Source organism: Podarcis gaigeae (genome assembly GCF_964106915.1).
Source record: "Podarcis gaigeae genome assembly, chromosome: Z".
Lineage (NCBI taxonomy): Eukaryota > Metazoa > Chordata > Lepidosauria > Squamata > Lacertidae > Podarcis > Podarcis gaigeae.
The window spans coordinates 1,805,638-1,824,794 of record NC_139691.1 but is presented as its reverse complement, the minus strand read 5'-3'; the positions used below and the strand labels follow the sequence as shown (position 1 = coordinate 1,824,794).

General features: G+C 48.2%; 1 protein-coding gene across 1 annotated transcript in view; it reads left to right on the top strand.

Annotated features, from left to right (window-relative positions):
- The first annotated feature begins 432 nt into the window (after positions 1-432).
- CRB2 (crumbs cell polarity complex component 2) overlaps positions 433-19,157 on the top strand; it is a 66,935-nt gene continuing 48,210 nt past the window's right edge. Inside the window, exons 1-2 of the mRNA XM_083721600.1 lie at positions 433-893; positions 17,321-18,013. Of these exons, the coding sequence (XP_083577726.1) occupies positions 836-893; positions 17,321-18,013 (751 nt within the window). The 5' untranslated portion in view covers positions 433-835. The remainder of the gene's footprint in view (positions 894-17,320; positions 18,014-19,157) is intronic.

The following is a 19,157-nucleotide window of genomic DNA, read 5'->3' as shown; positions in this document are numbered from 1 at the left end:
TATGATGCAATGGTATGGTTTTTGTCCAGAGATGGAAAGAAGATGTAGTACCAACTAAGGAAGAGTGGCTAATAAAATTAATGGATTATGCCGAAATGGCAAAATTAACAGGTGTAATAAGAAACCAAAAAAAAAGAAGAAATTACTAAAGATTGGGAATTTTTTGGGGAATATTTTAAATATTCATGTGCTCATTAGCAGGACTAAGATAAAACTAGCAGATTATTATCAGAAACTAAGGAATAACAAAGATGGAGTCCTACGGAAAATACAGTATGAAAATTAAAATTTAAAAGAAACCACAAAAGATGGAAAGTCAAATATATGCAAATATGATTTGTGTTTTTGTTATTTGCTTGTTTGTAATGTTTTTTGAAAAATCGAAATAAAATACCAGCAGACTATTGCGAGGCTGTACTCTTATTTGCCTGCATAGGCCTGGCGAAACAAAAAGTAATCAGAGCAGGCGTTTAAGATTTGGCTGATAAAAGGGCGCAGCCTCCCCTCTCCGCATCATCCTCTAAGGCCGCAGCGGAGGGCGCCTCCTTGCACGCTACTCTTTAGCAGTGCCCAGCACATGACTCTCTCCTGCCCCTCCAGTCCATGTGATCCAGTCTCCGTTTTCCCTTTGCTCCAGAGCAGGGTGGCGAGTGGACAGCGAGTCTGTCCAGCAGCCTGTTTAAAGCAAAGCATGGAGTCGGCAAGCGCCTCGGCATTCCGGAGCATGGCCACTTGAGCCTGGGATGCGCGGGGCGTCGGGGGCAAGCTTGACCAGGACTCATCCTTGAGGCCACCTTCGCCTGGGGACCACAAGACGCTCGCCGGCCAGCCGGCCATGGACTCCCGGCTGCTGCTTCTGCGGCTGCTGCTGCCCATCTCCCTCTGGTTTTGCGGTAAGTAGCTCTTCAACCGGCGTCTCTTCCCCACTTTCACGGGACTGCTTCCGATTTTTTGCGCCTTCGGCGGAGTGCCGAATTGAGGAGCCGCAGTTTGCTTTAAGCCTCCCGTGCAGAGAGCTCATCTTCATGCGCACGTGCGCGGGCTATTTTGAAGCTGCAGACGGCGTAAAACAGACAGACAAAAGCGAACAAACCCAACACTGTAATAATGTTTTTCCTTTGCTCTGGCTGTGGAAGCAAGAGTTCGGCCACTTTATTCTTTTGCAAAGCTTTGTGTCTTGTAGATGCTGGTAGGTGGGGACAACGCTGTGAAGAAGAGCAGGGCGAGGAAGTTCCCTAGGTGGGCGTCATCCGCAGGTGGCTTCCAGCACAAAAGGCCCCGATTCTCGGCTTTCTAAGAGGTGGTTCCCGTGAGGAATCTCTGTGCGATCGCGCCCACTATTGCGAGGCAGCTTATGCCCTCCTTTGCACATAGTTTAGAGCGGGTGGCCAGAGAGAGAGAGAGGGTTGAGAACAAACCCAACTTCTTGGACTCTTGGAGAGTTGCAAGGTCATCTCAGAAATATATCCCGTTTTTCAGAAGGGGGGGGGGACCGGGAACGTGCTCCTTTTCTTTGTCTGCCTCCCGGGGAGGCGGGTTAGGAGGCAAAGAGGAGCTACATCAGAAGAGGGGAAGTCCGTGTTTGTTCAGAGGAGCCTTCTCCTCTTCCTCGCTCTCTAACTTGAGGCTCCCAGCCTGGGCCGGGCTGTCCTTTTCTCAGTCCTGACCAAGGCAGCAGCCGAAAGGAAAACGTTTGCACCCAGTAATTCCCCTTTTTTTCTCCTGGACCGACTTCTTTGTCTGGCTCCTGGCATTCCGTTGGTTCCTGGGACGCAACCGGGCTGCTTTTGTGTCCAGTAACCATGGCTACAGAGAGAGCGTGTGAAGTAACGATGGGGGCTTTTGTGTGGCTGTGGAGAGCAGGCCCCATGGCGCGCGGGGCTGCTCCTCTATGAGCCAGAGTGCGGTCGTGGGGCGATCTTTCTTTGGGACAACAGCCTGGAGGAGGCTGTTCCTCCTTATCCTTTCTTGGTTTTTAGAGGGATCGCAAGGGCGGGCATGCCGCTTCAAAGCTGCTATCTGGCATTCAGGGAGCCCTGCTAACTGTATAAATCTCCAGACTAAGCCAACTAGCAGAGGGGGCTCTGCCAGCATGTTTCACTGCTTGAAATTGTTCGTTCTTCCTTGAGAGGGAGAATTCCAAACCTTTCAACGACCCTGTAATTACAAGTAGGCATTTGGCGCAGCCCCCATTTCACAGAGCAGGAAAACTGAGACACCTGCAGGCCAAGTGAAAGGCTCATAGCTGCAGTGTGTCCAGGACCTGCTCTGGGCAATTGTAATATTGCAGGTCTAATATTTCTACCCTGGTGAAAATGGAATGTATGAGCTGATTGATTTGCTCAAGCCAATACCTAAGGCCTGCCTCTTGTAACCATGGGTGAATATCAGACACAGGGCCTTTTCAGTAGTGGCTCCACAGCTGTAGAAATCCCTCCCAGCAGTCCCTTTCTCTTCCTATCATTAGATGGGCTGTTAAGACATTTTTACTTAAGCTTTTTTTTATTTAAAAAATGTTTTGCTTGCCTTGTGATATTTCTGTAACTGTGAAGTTTGATTAGAACAGCTATGTTATAGATTTGTTTTAAATGATTTGTGACCTTTAAAAAGTAGTTGCGCACCAGTTTGTGTGTGTGTGTAGAGCAGCAGTTCAGAAATGATATGAAATAAATTATTATTAATTACATTTGTATCCCACCTTTTCTTTAAGGAGCTGAAGGTGGCTTATGTAGTTCCCCTCCCCTTTTTATCCTCACAACAACCCTGGGCTTGAGAGAAGTGATCACCCTGTGAGTTTAATGGCTGAATGTGAACCCGGATCTCTCAGAGCACACCCAACACTCTAGCTGCTACTCCATACTATGTGTTGCCTGCCAATGCCAGCCAGCCTTGTTCAGTTAGCATGCTTGGTTTGAAGTTGCCCTAAGCATGCTTCCATTGGGGGTGGGAGTTGGTGTGTGGGGGGGGGGGGAAGTGTTCTGATGTGTTGGTGCAGTAGCAGGTCTCACCCTTCTGAGCTGCAGGGCAAAACCCCTGTGCAATAACATTAGAGCCCATCTCTTCCACTGGGTGCTTAGCCCCTGCCTACGGTGCCACTGAGGCAAATCTCAAATCTCCCACTTTTGAGTAGCAGATGCCTGGAAGTTTTTCAGATAGCCCCATCAGCATACCACTTGTGGGGAGGGGATGCTCTTGAGGATCATGGGGCAGTGTTCAGAGGGCAGAAGGGGGCACTGAGGATGGATCAGAGACACAGAGAAGCATTTCAGCTAAACACGTTGTAAACTTTGTATGAGAAATCAGGTTGGCAAAAACAGAACTCCACAGCGCCCTCTGTGTCACAACAGATATAGATTGCTTTTTCTTTGCCAGTGCGGCTGAGTCCTGTGTCACAGGCAGTATTGCACCATCTAGTTTGCCCTTGACTGTGCACCTGAGTGGGGGACTGGGAATCTGTGCCTTTTCCATTCAACCTAGAATGGAGGAGGAGGAGGAGGGGAATAAGAATCCTGTTTCGCATCCCGGCTTGAGGCAAATCTGGCTCTGTCTGTCCTGGTGTCATGTAGACACCTGGAGTGCAGCTCAGACGTGTCCCAGCCATAGTGTTCCGTCCTCCTCTCTTAAGTGGCTGATTTGCCTGCCTTAGCTGCTGGCGTATTTAGATTGGATTTGGAATTAAGGCTTGAGAGCCAGTGTGCCTCACCAGAACACACAAGAACTCCCCCCCCCCCAGCCTTGATCCCATTTCCCTGTTTGATATGTAGCAGCAGCAGCAGCGAGATCAGAGGAGGTGGGAAGCATGAAGGTCACCCTTGAGGAGTGTTTACAAAGGGGGTATTCTGCAGGGTGAGCAGGGCTACAATGGGAAGTGGCAGATCAAAGAGCTTCAGGAGCAGGGTAGGCAAGACAACCATAAAACCAGCATGGATTTATGGGCCTCGTATGGCCCCCTCCTCGAAACCTGATAATAGGAGCAGTTTCATCTCAGAGGCTGTATGGAAATGGTAGGTGGATAATAAGATGCACACCTGGCCGGTCTTCTGTTCAGGGAACATCTGCTTCAAGCTGCACTTAATGGCACTGTGAATATTTAATGCATACATTTTGGCACCGGCAGCCCCTGCAGAGGCAGAAAAAGAGCCTGAAATAGGCAGCTGTGTCTGCAGGTGCTTCCGGGCAAGAGGGTTTTTCAGGTGGGGTGGGGGGTGAAGTCACCATTTGTCAGGTGAGCAGTTCAGATGTACCCCTGACACCTGCAAACTGTGTCAGGGACACTTCATAGTCCATGCAAGTTCTGTAGGTGGCTGAGTCGGTGAGTTCACACGTGCAAACAAACATAGGCTGTCTTGCACCTCTCAATTCTATCATTCCTGTCACAATGCTTCTGGCTTATCGTGAGTCACACAACTTGAGAAGAGTGCACATTTTTAAAGGGAAACTCAAGCACTAACGCCAGCCTCCTCCTCCACATTGAAGGGGAACTTTACCATTTGTTATTGGTTTCACTAACCTGACATGTACAGTGGTACCTCGGGTTACAGACGCTTCAGGTTACAGACTCTGCTAACCCAGATATAGTACCTTGGGTTAAGAACTTTGCTTCAGGATGAGAACAGAAATCATGCGGCGGCAGCGGGAGGCCCCATTAGCTAAAGTGGTGCTTCTGGTTAAGAACAGTTTCAGGTTAAGAACGGAACTCCGGAATGAATTAAGTTCTTAACCCGAGGTACCGCTGTAGTTGGGAGCAATTACCAAAGTATGTATCATATACTGTACGCACCATTGCCGCCTGTTTTAATGTACCCCCACTCCTGACTCCAGTGAGATTTTCACTGCTTTTTTGTGGTTATGACCTATGGCTTGCTTGAGGAACCAAACATTGTGTCTTCCTGGAACATCCCCAACTCAAAAGCCACACATCTCTTTCTCATAAGTGTGGAGCAAGCATGTGGCCGCTCCTCAGTGATGGATAGTTTGCATTCACTGCTCTTGTTCTAGGACTAAGCCCTGGAATTGCATTGATACCCTGGTTCAAATAGAATCCTAGAAAATAAAATTAACCATATTGTGCTGCAAGCATGGGACAGGAAAGGGGAGGAAGGTCTGTCTGTATTTAGAAAGTTCCTTACCTGTCCTTTATCAGAAGGTTAGAGGGCGGTTTACAATTGTACAGTGTGCAGTTATAAAAACAGTTAAAACCAAATGGAACAGAACAGTAGAAATTCTGTAAAAGAGGCAGGTCCCATATAATAAAATAGAAACCTTCTGTCAACAGCCAGGGTAAAGAGAAGTATCTTCAGCATACAGCAAAACCTATACAACACACCTCTGTGGGGAGGGAGTTCCCCAGTTAGGAGCTTTGATGAACATGTCTCCTTCCCTGACCATTTGGGTCTGAAATGAAGGAATGTGGTAGAACATGCCTTCTCCTCCTTCCTGATCCAGCTTTAAGTCACTTCATCACTCTGCCCTGGCACCTGTTCCTGAGTGCAGATGACACCAAGAGAGGGATAGAAAAGGGCTAAGCGTGCCAACTGCCCGGGGTGATTCCAAGTGAAGCAGGTCAAGGAGGCACCTTGTCCAGCTGCAAATGAAGTCACTCTCACTGATCACACAGATGCCAAAATCCATATATTCTTCTGCAGAAGCACTTCCCCCCTCCTGTCCACCGATCCTTTGCCTGAGTAAATTTTATTACTAATTATATATTAGCTTTATAATTATTTACTTATTATGTATGTAAAAGTGAACATAAAACAGACCAACAAAGGTAGAACGTAGAAGTTCAAGTCATTGCTTAGGTTGGCTTACAAGCAATATCAAGGAGTGGTATTCTCTTTTCATATTTGTTTTTCTTCCCTGCCCTGAATCTGCCTGCATCGATTCTGTACATTTAATGTCACTGGGGCACTGAAAGGCTGTTACGCTTCAAGACTGATGTCCAAGACTATACACAAGTCCATTGTAACACACTCTCCCGTGGTCATTATTACCCCTTGGTGAAGCACCAGTGTGGGAAATGACTGGTGCTGAGGTTGTTAAACTGAAGCAAGGTGCTTGGGGGTGGGGGGTGGGGAGCTGTATCTGAGCTGTTCAGCTCCTGGTCCCCTTCCTTCCTTCCTTCCTTCCTTCCTTCCTTCCTTCCTTCCTGGGAGTCATCCAGAGAGAATGCCCTTCTGCTAATCTCTTCTGCTGACCAGGAGAGGAGGAGGGCAGCAGAGGTCACCCAGGATTTACTAATATAAGCACATGCCTTTCAATTGCCATGGAAACATAACTCTTTCCATCGCACCTTCAAAGTTGCCCTCTGAGTTGTTGTTTAACTCTTGTGTCTTCTGGAGACCAAGGTGCCCCTCCCTGCCTTTTATGCTGTTGACACTAAAGGCTGAGAGTTTGGCAAGTCAGCGAGCACCTGAGGCCAACTGCCTGCCAAGGATTTGTCTTTTTCAAAGCAGTGCTAAAACCAAACCAAATTCTGCATTGATATATGTACTCATGCAAGGAATGTCATACACAGGCCTGGCTCTATCATTAGGCAGAGTGAGGCAGCTGCCTCGGGTGGCAAATGAGAAGGGACATGGAGCAGCAGTGAGGTGCTGAAAGCAGAGCTTCATGTGCCCTGCAGCCTGCTCTTGCTAAGCTAGCCTGTTGCCCTCAATTTTCAGCGGACCAGGGCAACATACGAAGAGCCCTGCTGGATCAGACACATTGTTCTCAAAGTGTCCAGACAGATGTTCATGGGAAACCTTCATTTGGGACCTGAGTGAAGCAGCACTCCTCCCACTTACGATTTTCAGCAACTGGTATACGAGGCACACTCCCTCTCACAGTGGAGGCAGAGTGTAGCCATTGTGGCTAGCAGCCACTGATGGCCTTATTCTCCATGAATTTATCTATGCTCCATGTAAAGCCATTCGTGTTGGTGGCTACCACTGTCTCATCCCATGGTTAAAAAACAGGCTGTACAAAGAAGGTCTTCCTTTCGCCTGTCACATTTCCAGCTTTGAAGTAAGATTGAGCTGCCAGTTGAGTTGGCTTCTATATGTGGAATGGAGGCGGGTGGGTGGGGGAGATGCCATTTTGTTATTTGCCTCAGGTAGCAAAAAGTATTGGGTCAGCCTGAGTTTTGAACCCCAGATCCAGGACTTGGCTTGAACCAGGATTCATCAGAGCTGGCCCCATTATGAAGTGACAAGAAAAATGAGATACAGTAGACGCTCAGGTTGCGAACGTGATCCATGCGGGATGCACGTTCGCAACCCACAGCATTCGCAACCTGCAGCGGCACGTCTGCGCATGTGCGGTTGTGATTCAGTGCTTCTGCACATGCGCAAAGTGCGATTTAGCGCTTCTGTGCATGTGCGACCCCCAAAACCCGCAATAAACCCATTCCGGTACTTCCGGGTTTCGGCGGGTCTGTAACGCAAGAAAACACAACCTGAAGCGTCTGTAACCCGAGGTATGACTGTGTTGATAAATTAGGTTTACTTGTATGCTGCTTTTCCACAATGAGCTGTGCCCACAGTGGCTTGCAGCAAACATACAAAGCATCAAAATTTACTAAATTTCAATAAACTAAAAAATGACAAAAATCAACAATTTAACAAACACAGAATAAATTCAGTATTACAAAAAAAGGGAAAGGAAAGGAGGAATCTAGTTTTAAGTACATAGAGAAGCATAATAAGAGTTAACTGGCAATAATGTTTCTGGTACCGGTCTTGCTGTACTCCAAAGATCCTGTCTTAAATGCAGTTCAGACAGGAGAGGGCCTCTCACCAGGCTAGATTACATACTGCTGACTCACATAGCTTACTCCAAAGGAGGCTGGTCGTGGCAAAAGGCAAATGTTGGGGTGGGCAGTGGCGTAGCGTGGGGGGTGCAGGGGGGGCCGGCCGCACCGGGCGCAACATCTGGGGGTTAGGGGGCGCAAATCCACGGGTTAGGGGGCGCAAATTACTTGCCTTGCCCCGGGTGCTGACAACCCACGCTACGCCACTGGGGGTGGGCAAAGGTGGTCCTTCTGTTCCATCAGAGTGAGGGCAGTTAGAGGAGTCCATAGAAGGGACAGGGGAGAAATTTGATTCAGTTTACTCTTATAGGGAAACCTGATCTAATTTGTGCTTTCTGAAACAATACACAAGGTGAAACACAGCTACCCTTCAAAATTCACACTTCTCCAAACACCGCAATGTCCAGCCAAGTTGTAAAACACACCTACACCCATATGCTAGAGTAATGTGTGCCTAAAAGTACATAAACTAAATAAGATCACATTCAAAAATGCATTATATTAGGCCAAATTACATACAAATATGTATTGGAAGCAGGTGGCGCTGGGTTAAACCACAGAGCCTAGGACTTGCCAATCAGAAGGTCAGTGGTTTGAATCCCCACGACAGGGTGAGCTTCCGTTGCTCGGTCCCTGCTCCTGCCAACCTAGCAGTTCGAAAGCACGTCAAAGTACAAGTAGATAAATAGGTACTGCTCCGGCGGGAAGGTAAACGGTGTTTCTGTGCGCTGCTCTGGTTCTCCAGAAGCGGCTTAGTCAAGCTGGCCACATGACCTGGAAGCTGTACGCCGGCTCCCTCAGCCAGTAAAGTGAGATGAGCGCCGCAACCCCAGAGTCAGCCACGACTGGACCTTTATCTTTATGCATTTATTAGGAGAAAGTAGCACTAAAATGCTGATGAATTTTCATTTGTGGTTGTTGTTTTTTTAAATCACAAATAGGTGTGGAGTACTAAAACTGAGAGATTTGCTCATCCCTATTCTACAGGCACCTCTGAATGGCTACCTGGAGCTCTGAGGTCATCATGCCTACCATGTGGTCCCTGAGAGACTGTGCAGCAAATAAGCCATTTAAGGTTTTATTTCTTTTAATAGTGCTGCATCAGCAGAGCATTGGGGAAGCAATGGCTGTGAACAGGCATGAAAGCATGATGCTCCCTTCAGAGAAACTTGTTTGCCCTCTTCCACCACTGTGGCATCTTTGACACTGGAAATCAAACCTCTTAGAAATCTGGCGTCGAGCTAGGTGAAAGAGTTTCCGTTTGCAGCTTGGCATTCCTGAATTTTATCTAGTAGCAATGCCAAAAGGTGTGCTTGTATTCACTTTTCTCAGTGAAATAGTGTTGTTGTCTCCCACAACCCCTGCTGCACCTGGGGGTGGAAGAGGAATTGTGTGGAGTGGTGGGACTTGACATCTTTCAGCAGGGCCTGCAAGACAGAGCTGTTCCACCAGGCCTTTGGCCAGGGCACAGCCTGACCCCCTCCTTTGGTAATCCTCATAGAAATCTAGCCCAATGGTTGCCATCAATTTGATTTGAACTGATTTTAGAATGAATTGATTTTAGAATGCTGTGTTATTTTACTGTTGTTAGCTGCTCTGAGCCCGGCTTCGGCTGGGGAGGGTGGGATAGAAATAAAATTCTATTTATTATTATTATTATTATTAATGAGGCTCTATGGAGATGTATCTGATGAGGCCTGTTTAGTAGGGCCCTGGTTGTTTTCTCCTGCTCTGGAGAGCAGGATCCGAGCAAATGGATTCTTGTTACAAGGAAGGAGATTCCAACTAACCATTAGGAAGAACTTTCTGAGAATAAGAGCTGTTTGACAGTGGAAGAGACTCCTTCAGGAGGGGATGGACTCTCCTTCCTTGGAGCTTATTATTATTATTACAGTGGTACCTCAGGTTAAGTACTTAATTCGTTCCGGAGGTCTGTTCTTAACCTGAAGCTGTTCTTAACCTGAAGCACTACTTTAGCTAATGGGGCCTCTTGCTGCTGCCACGCCGCCAGAGCACGATTTCTGTTCTCATCCTGAAGCAAAGTTCTTAACCCGAGGTACTACATCTGGGTTAGCGGAGTCTGTAGCCTAAAGCATATGTAACTGGAGCGTATGTAACCCGAGGTACCACTGTATTATTATTATTATTATTATTATTATTATTATTATTATTATTAAATTTTATACCCCGTCCTCCCCAGCCAAGACCAGGTTCAGGGCGGCTAACACTGGTTTAAAACAATTGATTGAAATACAACTTAAAACAAAAACAAGATTAAAATGCAACATTAAAATGCAGCCTCATTTTAAGCAGAGGTTGGATAGTCAACTGTCATTTATGATTTAGTTTTGTTCCTGCACTGCAGAGGGTTGAACTATATGACCCACAGGGTAGCCTCTCCAGCTCTACATTTCTATGGTTCTGTGATTCTGTGGTTGCAGTGGAGATCATATCTGACCAGAGTGAAAGGATGAGGTTGACACACTGAGAGTCACTGAGCTAGTTGCAGACCTGGGCAAATCACATAGCCTTCCTTTATAGCCTTCCTTTCTTTGCTTGGTCCTCTTTCCAAGTGTGATAGAAACCTTTGCCATTCTGGCCTCAGCAGAAGATGCAGAAACTGATAACCCCAATACTTGCAGCTTCCCCATTGGAATTTTAAGTGGGGGGTTGGGTCATCAAGGAGAGGGCTTATCAGCAAAGCTGTCTGGGAGAGTATGAAGAAGCAAGTATGGTGTGCATGGCTAATGTTAGAGTGACATTTAAGGTACCAGTTGGACACAGGGGGTCGGAGCCACTGCAGAGCCCTGTGACCTCAGAGGAGGGTGCTTGGGAGAATTTAGTTCCCCCCCTGATTCTTAATCATGAACATAGCTTGTCTTGGATATAAAGGGCATTTGGACGGAAATCAAACTGACATCCACCAGTAGTAGATGCAATCTAACTGATTGCCTTTCTGTCCACCTGACTCCCCCTCCCTCTCAATAAACTCCTGCATGCAACAGTATCTTGTCCCCAATTCCAAACGCACACATGCACACACACACACACACATATATATGAACATCTCTCTGGTGGATCCCCAGCTTTAGCCAAGCACCTACTAGAGCAGACAGGCGGGATGTGGGATGGGGAGGCAGATTTCATGGTACAAGAAAATGATAGCCATTAGCAGCTTAACTCCCCAACAGAGGCTTGGTGATATCCATTGCAACTTCAAATGAATAGGTGGTGTTCATCATGACCTCAGGACAGGGAAGAGAAGCGCGCACGCGCACACACACACACACACACACACAAACACCCCACCCCACTCCACTTCCTTTAAACTGCAATCTCAATCTTGATCACCCCACATGGCTGTTTATATTTTAAAGGAAAGCAGAAAAACACTTGTTAAATTAATTACATATTTAAATACCATCCAGTTTAGCCCCAGTGCCTTATTTTTTCAGCATGACTTTTTTGATGCTGTCCTATGACATTTGTCTGTTGACTTCTGCTGCTTTTTGCTCTGATTTTTTTCTCATTAATTTCAGTCTTCATGTAGTGCTTCCCTTGATTATAACTATTGTTTTGAACGTTTTTTCTTTGTGCCCTGAGAAGGACTGAAAAATAAATCAAAACTGTACACATCCCCCTTGATTCTGTTGCCTTGCAGAATGGTCTCATAGAAGCAGAGAAAGGATCTCAAAGGTCTTCTTGTCCATGGTTCGAATCTGTCAGTTTAGGTTTCTTTCAGTTTCTCATTTTTCCACGTTTCCACATTCAGTTCACCACATTTCCAGATCAGTTTATAAATGTTTCTTTAAAGTTCTCCCCCAAATTTGTCAGCATTTAAGTGTTACCTGCCTTCGAATGTACACATTTCTGCATGCAATTTTCCTATCAAAAACATTGTTGCCAGCAGCTCCCGACAATGCCTTTCTGTATGTTAGTCTCAGAAATATTACACATGTTTTATGCACACTTAACTGTAACATTTTTTTGGATGGAGAACTGCATCACAATATTCAGAGAAATGCAAAATTTCTAGGAATAGCTGAGTTTTGCTTTGCATATTGTTTCGGGAAATGTAATTCAGATAGATGTGCATTAGGAGGTGAGAATTTCTCCCCCATCCATGCATGACCTTGTCTGACCCCCTCTTCTCCTTCCCGGCTCAGTGCACATCCTTAACAGAGTCCGTTGAGCTTCTGAAGTGTCTCCTCCTGTCTAGCCAAAAAGCTCCTTTGCAGCTTCTGCCCATTTACTCTCACACTGCCACCCAGAGCAACAAAAAATGAACCTGCTTCATATCCTCTCTGCCACGCATCCCTTTAATCTTCTCTTCTGCAGGCTAAGCTCTTTCAAGGCAGCTGCGGCCAATTTCACACCATACAGGACAACACTTTAAACAGTCATATGGCTCCCCCCAAAGAATTATGGGAACTGTAGTTAAGAGTTGCTTGCACTCCCTCTCAAAGCTACAATTTTCAGAGTGGTTTAGCAATCAGTCAGTCCCTCTTCATGGGAAACTCTGAGATTCAGTCAGCATCAGACTGAAAGTTTGTGTTAAAATTAAAGGGGGATTTTATCACATCTTATACAGAATCCCATGTCAAAGCAATTTACTCACCAAGACATCTGTAAATGCGAACTCCAGACTCCCCCCCAGGTGGGAAAAGGAGGGGTGGGGGAGAGAGGTGTTCCGTTTATGCTCTTTAACTGTGGCTGGCTTTGAAGTTTATCCTAATCAGTTCTCCCTTCTCAAATGTGCATGGCATTCGCTCTGGAAGAAGGTAGTGGGATCCTCTAGTGCTGTTTTCTCATAAAAACGTAGAGCAAGAGGTCAAGGTGTTGGCGTTCCTTGTAGACCAATGATTGCAGCATCTGTGCAAGACAGTGGTCACTTTTCAGCAGCTGGACATTGGGCATTATAGACTGATATATCTTTTCAGTTGTTTTAAAATGTGGCTATGTTTTATATTTTTGTCAGCTTAGATGTTGTATAGTCTTCCTGGATTCCTTGGGGGGAAGAGATGGATACAAATCAAACAAATAACAATAATTTAAAGAAAACCAGACATTCCTGCAGTCCCAACACATTAAAAAAATTATTTTATGTGTTTATAATATATCCCAGGGAGTTTCACAATTGAAAATTACAGTAAAATACAATTGCACAATTAAAACTCTACAGAAGAACAGAATTAAAAGCGCTTTCCAAATTTATCACATACTTTAAACCAGATGCTGGAGTTGATCACTCATCTACAGTATTGAAAAGATAGTCTCATTCCCCATCTGATCTGTGAAAAAATAACCTGACACACACCTTTCAGTGGCAGAGGAGCATCATTCGCTTTGCGTGTGAAAGGTCCCAGGTTCCACCCTCAGCCTCCCCCAGTAGGACCACTTCCTGAAACCCTGGGGAGTCCTGCTGCCAGTCCCTGAAGGTCATAGAGAAGTAGGCTCCTCTCCTGCCACCACCCGTTTAATTTCTGATGATGGTGGCACTCTGAGAAGGACTCAGCAGAAACAAATCCTGTGCACATTGATGCAGGAGAAGGTGGCCACACATCCCATCCCTAATGCAGCAGACATCCCATCTCTGAGCCATTTAAGGAGCAGCGGCTAATTGTGGCATTGTGCCAATTATGCATGGTACGTATTCATGGCACTCATTAATAAAATAACAGCCTGAGCCCATAGGCCAGACCACTTCAAAGGCTGAAAGCAGAGTTTATGGAGAAGGGTGAGTTCTCGGATGCAAACATCTCATTTCAAGAACAAAGCAGGGCATTTATGATGTGACTTTATTCATTGTGTTTTGTTTCTGTATTTCCCATGGTCCCTGACAGTCCTCAGTGCTGCTTCCCGAGAGAGAGGCGTGTATGCAGCTGGCTTTGGATTTGCAGGGTGCTGTGTGCCTAATATAGAGACAAATGAAGAAGCTTTTCTCACAGGCCCTAGATGTGATTTTTGGTTATGGTTGTGGTTCTGTTCCCTGCATGGTTTCTGCAGTGCTATTGCTTGTAGGGGTCTACCTTGAGTCACACTGCCCAGACCTTAAACAGTACATCTTGCACCCTGTTCTGGCCAGAGCTAAACAAAGCTAGATCCAATCCAAGACTTAGCCTGGAACCTGTTTAACAGCACCAGAATGTGTGAACGAATAGTGCAGTTTCTCTCAGCATTTGCCCAATGCAGGGGTGAATTTCAGCAGAGGGACTGAACCTGTTCGTAGCAGCAGCAGCACCTAAAGCTGTGGAAAGCATACTTTTCCTACCCACTGAATAATCACAATCAGACCTGATATCTGGGATTAGGGCTTGCAACTAAGAAGATGTGAAGTTGGGGGGGGGGCAGAGGCGAAGCAACATGCTCCTGTACCTGGAGCAGCGCTCGTCCCTGGGGGTGTGGCGTGTGTCCCGTGGGCGTGGCGCACCGCCCATGTGGGATGTGGCACACCCCGGGGGTGCTGCCGATCAGGGGTTGACATTTCGTCACCCTGCCCCTTTGGAAGGGTGGACCGCCCCCCCTCGGAACGCCCCGGGGGGAGGGGAGAAGCACCCCTCTGCTTTAGGAAGGTGAATAGAGGCACTGCTGCTCTGACTGGTACTAGACACTGATGTAGCTGGGTGGGCCCGCTTCCTCTCCCTTCCTGAACCATCCTGGTTGCTGGAGGAGCTGTTATGCATCACCAAAGAGAGAAAATGTATCATCGAAAAGACAGATTTGCACATGCAGTTTTAGAAAGAACAACGTGATTTTGACAGAAATGCAATACATCTCACCCTAGTGGGGAGGACTGTGACCAGGCAAGCTGTGGGCCTGTTCAGCCTGCTGACGCTCACCATTGATGGGCAACTGTAGGCAGGCCTGACTCAAGACAGTTTGGCACCCGAGCAAACCACAAAGTCGTGTCCCTCCTCCACACCAGGGAGGAAGGGGTGAGTGAAAATCTACATCAGGGAAAAGGGGGGGGGGAGAGATAAAGGTCTACATCAGGACCTGCTGCCTACGCACCCTGCTGCCTGAGGCGGTTGCTTCACCTTGCCTCATGGGTGAGCTGGCCCTGATCTCTAGGGCTCTAGATCTTCAAACTGGGCTTGGAGTGGGCAGCCCTTCAAACAGAGAACTGCCCTCTGACAGGTGCCCGTGGCCACTTGCATCCAGGGGATGCCACTGCTGGCCTCTCTGGCTCCAGCCTTCACCCAGCAGCAGGTGTAGCTCAGCACCTGCTTTCCCACCTGCAGCTGGGGGTCCTTTCAAGGTGCACCCTATCCAGCTATGTCTGCCATGGTAGCAGCAGCCAGTGCCTTTTGGGGCAGGCCTGTTCGAAGCGCTTCCTGGCTGCTCATTAAGAGAGGCTTGCCTGCGCTTCCCACTCTTAATTGCCACAGCGGATTCCAGGCATGTTCCGTCATTCCTGTTTTTTCTGCCTGAGCGGGAATTCAAGAATAAAAGGGCTGATGAAAAGGGTGCGCTGGGCTGTGTGGAGCGCAGCACATTCCCCAGCGTCACATGGAGCTGGGCTGGCGGGGGCAGAGGGATGGAACTGAAGCCTACATCCTGGAAAACCCCCCCCCCACGGGGTGAAAGGTAGCTCATGGAGGAATGTGGCTTGAAACCAGGCAGGAATGGTGTGTGTGTGCATGAAAGGCTAAGCATCTGCACAGGCAGGTCTCCCTGCAAACATAACCAGGAGGGTGGCACACATGTCACACAGCTGACTATGCAGACCATCTTTGGGGTGACGCAGAAGTGTCAGCAGGGCAGACAAAGGGAGCCCTTCAGCTCCTCCTCTCAAGGGGCAGTGAGGGTTTACAAAACCCCCAACAATGAACGAAGACATTTTAAAATGTTCATGAACATCCTCTCTAGTGAAGGACTCTGGCATCCCACAGCCTCCTCCAGTTTTTGCCCGGTGGTGATCCTTTTACATTTTGCTGTATTAGGGTTGTCACTCTTTGCTTTTAGTAATGTTTTCAAAAAATTGTTTTGAGATTTTTGTGTAGTATTTTTATGGTTTTGCTTTCCTTGTTTTGTTGGATGTATATGACATGCGGCTGGTAAACCACTTTGGTGATGGCAGGGAATGCTTAAAAAGTGTTATATAAGTTTATTAAATTAAAAAAAGTTCATTAAGGATCTGCTTAGTATACCACCCACCCACAAATCCAACCTGGAAGCTAGCCCTCTCCTTCATGAATTAGTTTAATATCCTCATTTAAAGCCATCCAAATTGGTGGTCATCGTTGCCTCCTGTGGGAGAGAGTTCCACAGTTTAACTGCTGTGTGAAGAAGGACTTTTTTTTATCTGTCCTGAATCATCCAGCGTTCAGCTTCATTGGGTGTCCACATGTTCTAGTGTTAGGCAAAAGGGAGAAAAACTTCTCTTTATCCTCCCTCCATGCAATGCATACTTTTATAAATTTCTATCTTGTCATCTCTTACCATTTTTCCAAACTAAAAAGTCCCAAATGATGCAACCTTCCTTCGTAGGAGGGCTGCTCCATTCTTTTGACCATTTTGGTTGCCCTTTTCTGAAGCTTCTCCAACTCAACAATATCCTTTTTGAGGTGAGGTGACCAGAAGTGTGTGGGATGCGGGTGGTGCTGTGGGTTAAACCACTGAGCCTAGGGCTTGCCGATCAGAAGGTCGGCGGTTCGAATCCCCGCGATGGGGTGAGTTCCCGTTCTTCGGTCCCTGCTCCTGCCAACCTAGCAGTTCAAAAGCACATCAAAGTCCAACTACATAAATAGGTACCGCTCCGGCGGGAAGGTAAACGGTGTTTCCATGCGCTGCTCTGGTTCACCAGAAGCGACTTAGTCCTGCTGGCCACATGACCTGGAAGCTGTACGCTGGCTCCCTTGGCCAATAAAGCGAGATGAGTGCCGCAACCCCAGGGTCGGTCTTGCCTGGACCTAATGGTCAGGGGTCCCTTTACCTTTACTTTAACCAGAACTGTACAGAAGCAGCTCATGGTAGCATACCCACTTCTGCCCCTTCCCTGTTTTGTCCTCGCAACAACCCTGTAAGTTAGGCTGAGAGAGCATGGCAGGCCCAAGGTCGCCCAGTGAGTAGGGATTTGAACCTGGGTTTCCCAAGTCTAAGTCAAACACTCTCACCTCCATGCCACACAAAGGTCAGAATCATACCCTTGTCTCTACAAGTGGCATGTGTAGCAAAAGGTTTATACCTACTCTCAAAAATACAAGTCATCGCATACAGGAATCCTCCTGGAATTTGCCATTTTGGTTTTAACCCTTTGGACCCTCTTTTCTTGTCTTCTCCACATCTTTGACCTCACTCGCCTCTTCCCCCACTGCTACCAGCGCTACCAATAATTTCAATGTAGGCATCCACCCAAATGCTACTGGAGACAGCAAGGGACCAAGCTCTCACTCCCCCAGCCCTTCCCTAGAAAATGCTCCCCACCAGGATTTGCAGCACTTTTGCACCATGCACATTTGCACACTGCGCCAAAACCTGCTGTCCAGCTGCCTCACAGTTGCCTTTGCCTCCCTTCACCGTCTCCAGGGCTTGTGTCCTCCGAGCTGGTCAGCGTCTGCTCCTCATCTCCATGCAAGAATGGAGGCACCTGTAAAGACTTGGAAGATGGCTACAGGTGCCTCTGTCCCCAGAGCCTCTCAGCCCATGTGGGAAAAGACTGCGAGTACCACTATGATGTGTGCGCCGGGCACCCCTGCCTACCTGAGTGGATCTGCCGTGGGACTCCTGGACTCCTGAACTACACCTGCCATTGTCAGCCCGGCTTGGCAGGTCTCTCCTGCAGCAGCGAAGGCGAGGTGTGCAAGAGCAGCCCTTGCCTGCAGCCTCACTTGCAGTGTGTGGAGCTGCCCGGTGGGTATGGCTGCCAGTGCCCGAGCGGAGGCAGCTGCCAGGCTGGGCCTTCCCTTTGCTCCAGCCAGCCCTGCCGCAACAACGGCACCTGCGTGGAGAGTGCTGGGGAGTACAGCTGCCGGTGCCAACCTGGCCACAGCGGTGCCCACTGCGAGGAGGATGTGGGCGAGTGTGCCTCTAGCCCGTGCCAGAATGGGGCCATCTGCCTGGACAGGGCTAACGAGTACAGTTGTTTCTGTGTGCCTGGCTTCCAGGGCTACCGCTGCGAAATAGACATCAACGAGTGTGCCTCCCGGCCTTGCCAACACAACAGCACCTGCCTCAACCTGATGGACCACTATGCTTGCCAGTGCCTACCTGGCTACACAGGTACTACTTGCAGGTTGGGGGCTGTGTTCCTTTGGGGCAACTGTAGGGGAAGGGGCACATGCCAAATGCAAAAGTGGGCGGGGCAACAGTAGTGCATTTTACCTTTGTACAGGAGGATGCAACTCAAAGAGGCAGTGGGGCATGGCCAGTGAGGCGTTTGGCCTTGGGAGAGTCCCAGGGGCCAGGCAGGGAAGCTTGGAGGGCCACATTCACTCCCCCATTCCTGAGGTTCCCCCAGTGCACTAAGCGCACTTCATGGGTCACCAGCATCTTCCCGCAGGATCACAAGGGAGAACATCTTGCTGTCTGTCTACTTAACTTATTTAACTCACCATGGGACCTTTGGGTGAAGGGTGGGTAATTAACAGCCGCAACTTAGTTATACATGGATGGTGGTCCTAGGATGATGAAGCAGAGAGCAGAATGGTTTGTCACAGGGGGCATCTGTGATCAGAAATGTCTTCAGTCCCAGGTAGCCAGTGTGGTGACTCCTGGAGGGTAGATGTTGTTGCTGGACTACAATTCCCATCATCCCATTCTGTCTGCTGGAGCTGATGGGAGTTGTAGTGCAGGAGGCCCCCAAGTTGGCCATCCATCCCTGTTGTGAATACTCAAGCCAGCCAATATCTTCAGGATGGGCAGTTCCAGGGGCTCTTGAATTCCTTTCTGCAGCTCAGATTGTTCTGTGACACCAAACCATCTCCATGCGCCCTGATTCACTCTCCACTTGCCAGCTTTGTGCTGAAGCAGCTCCCACAAGGGTCTTTTCTCAGTGTCTGCACCCCCACCTCTGTTATCAGGGTGGAATCCAGTCCCGAGTGCCCCCGCCTGTACCTGGTACCAGCCAGCACGCAGACGCTCTTTCTGACCTCGCTCTCCCTTGCGGAATAAACAGCAGGGGCTGTTACAGGAGTTACATTGCTGTGAAGGAATGTCAGGGTGACTGGCTGAAGATAGTGGGATGGGACAGGGTGGGTGTGCAGAGGGGGGGGGCTGTAGCAGCATCAGATTGCCTTTCTGCTGCTTCTCAGTCACACACACCCTGCCCCCAGTGATGTGGGAGGCAAGCGCTTTCTTGGCAGTGAAAAGTCTTCTCTACTCAAGGAGAACGACGGGAGGAATCTGAGAAAATTGAGGGGGGGGG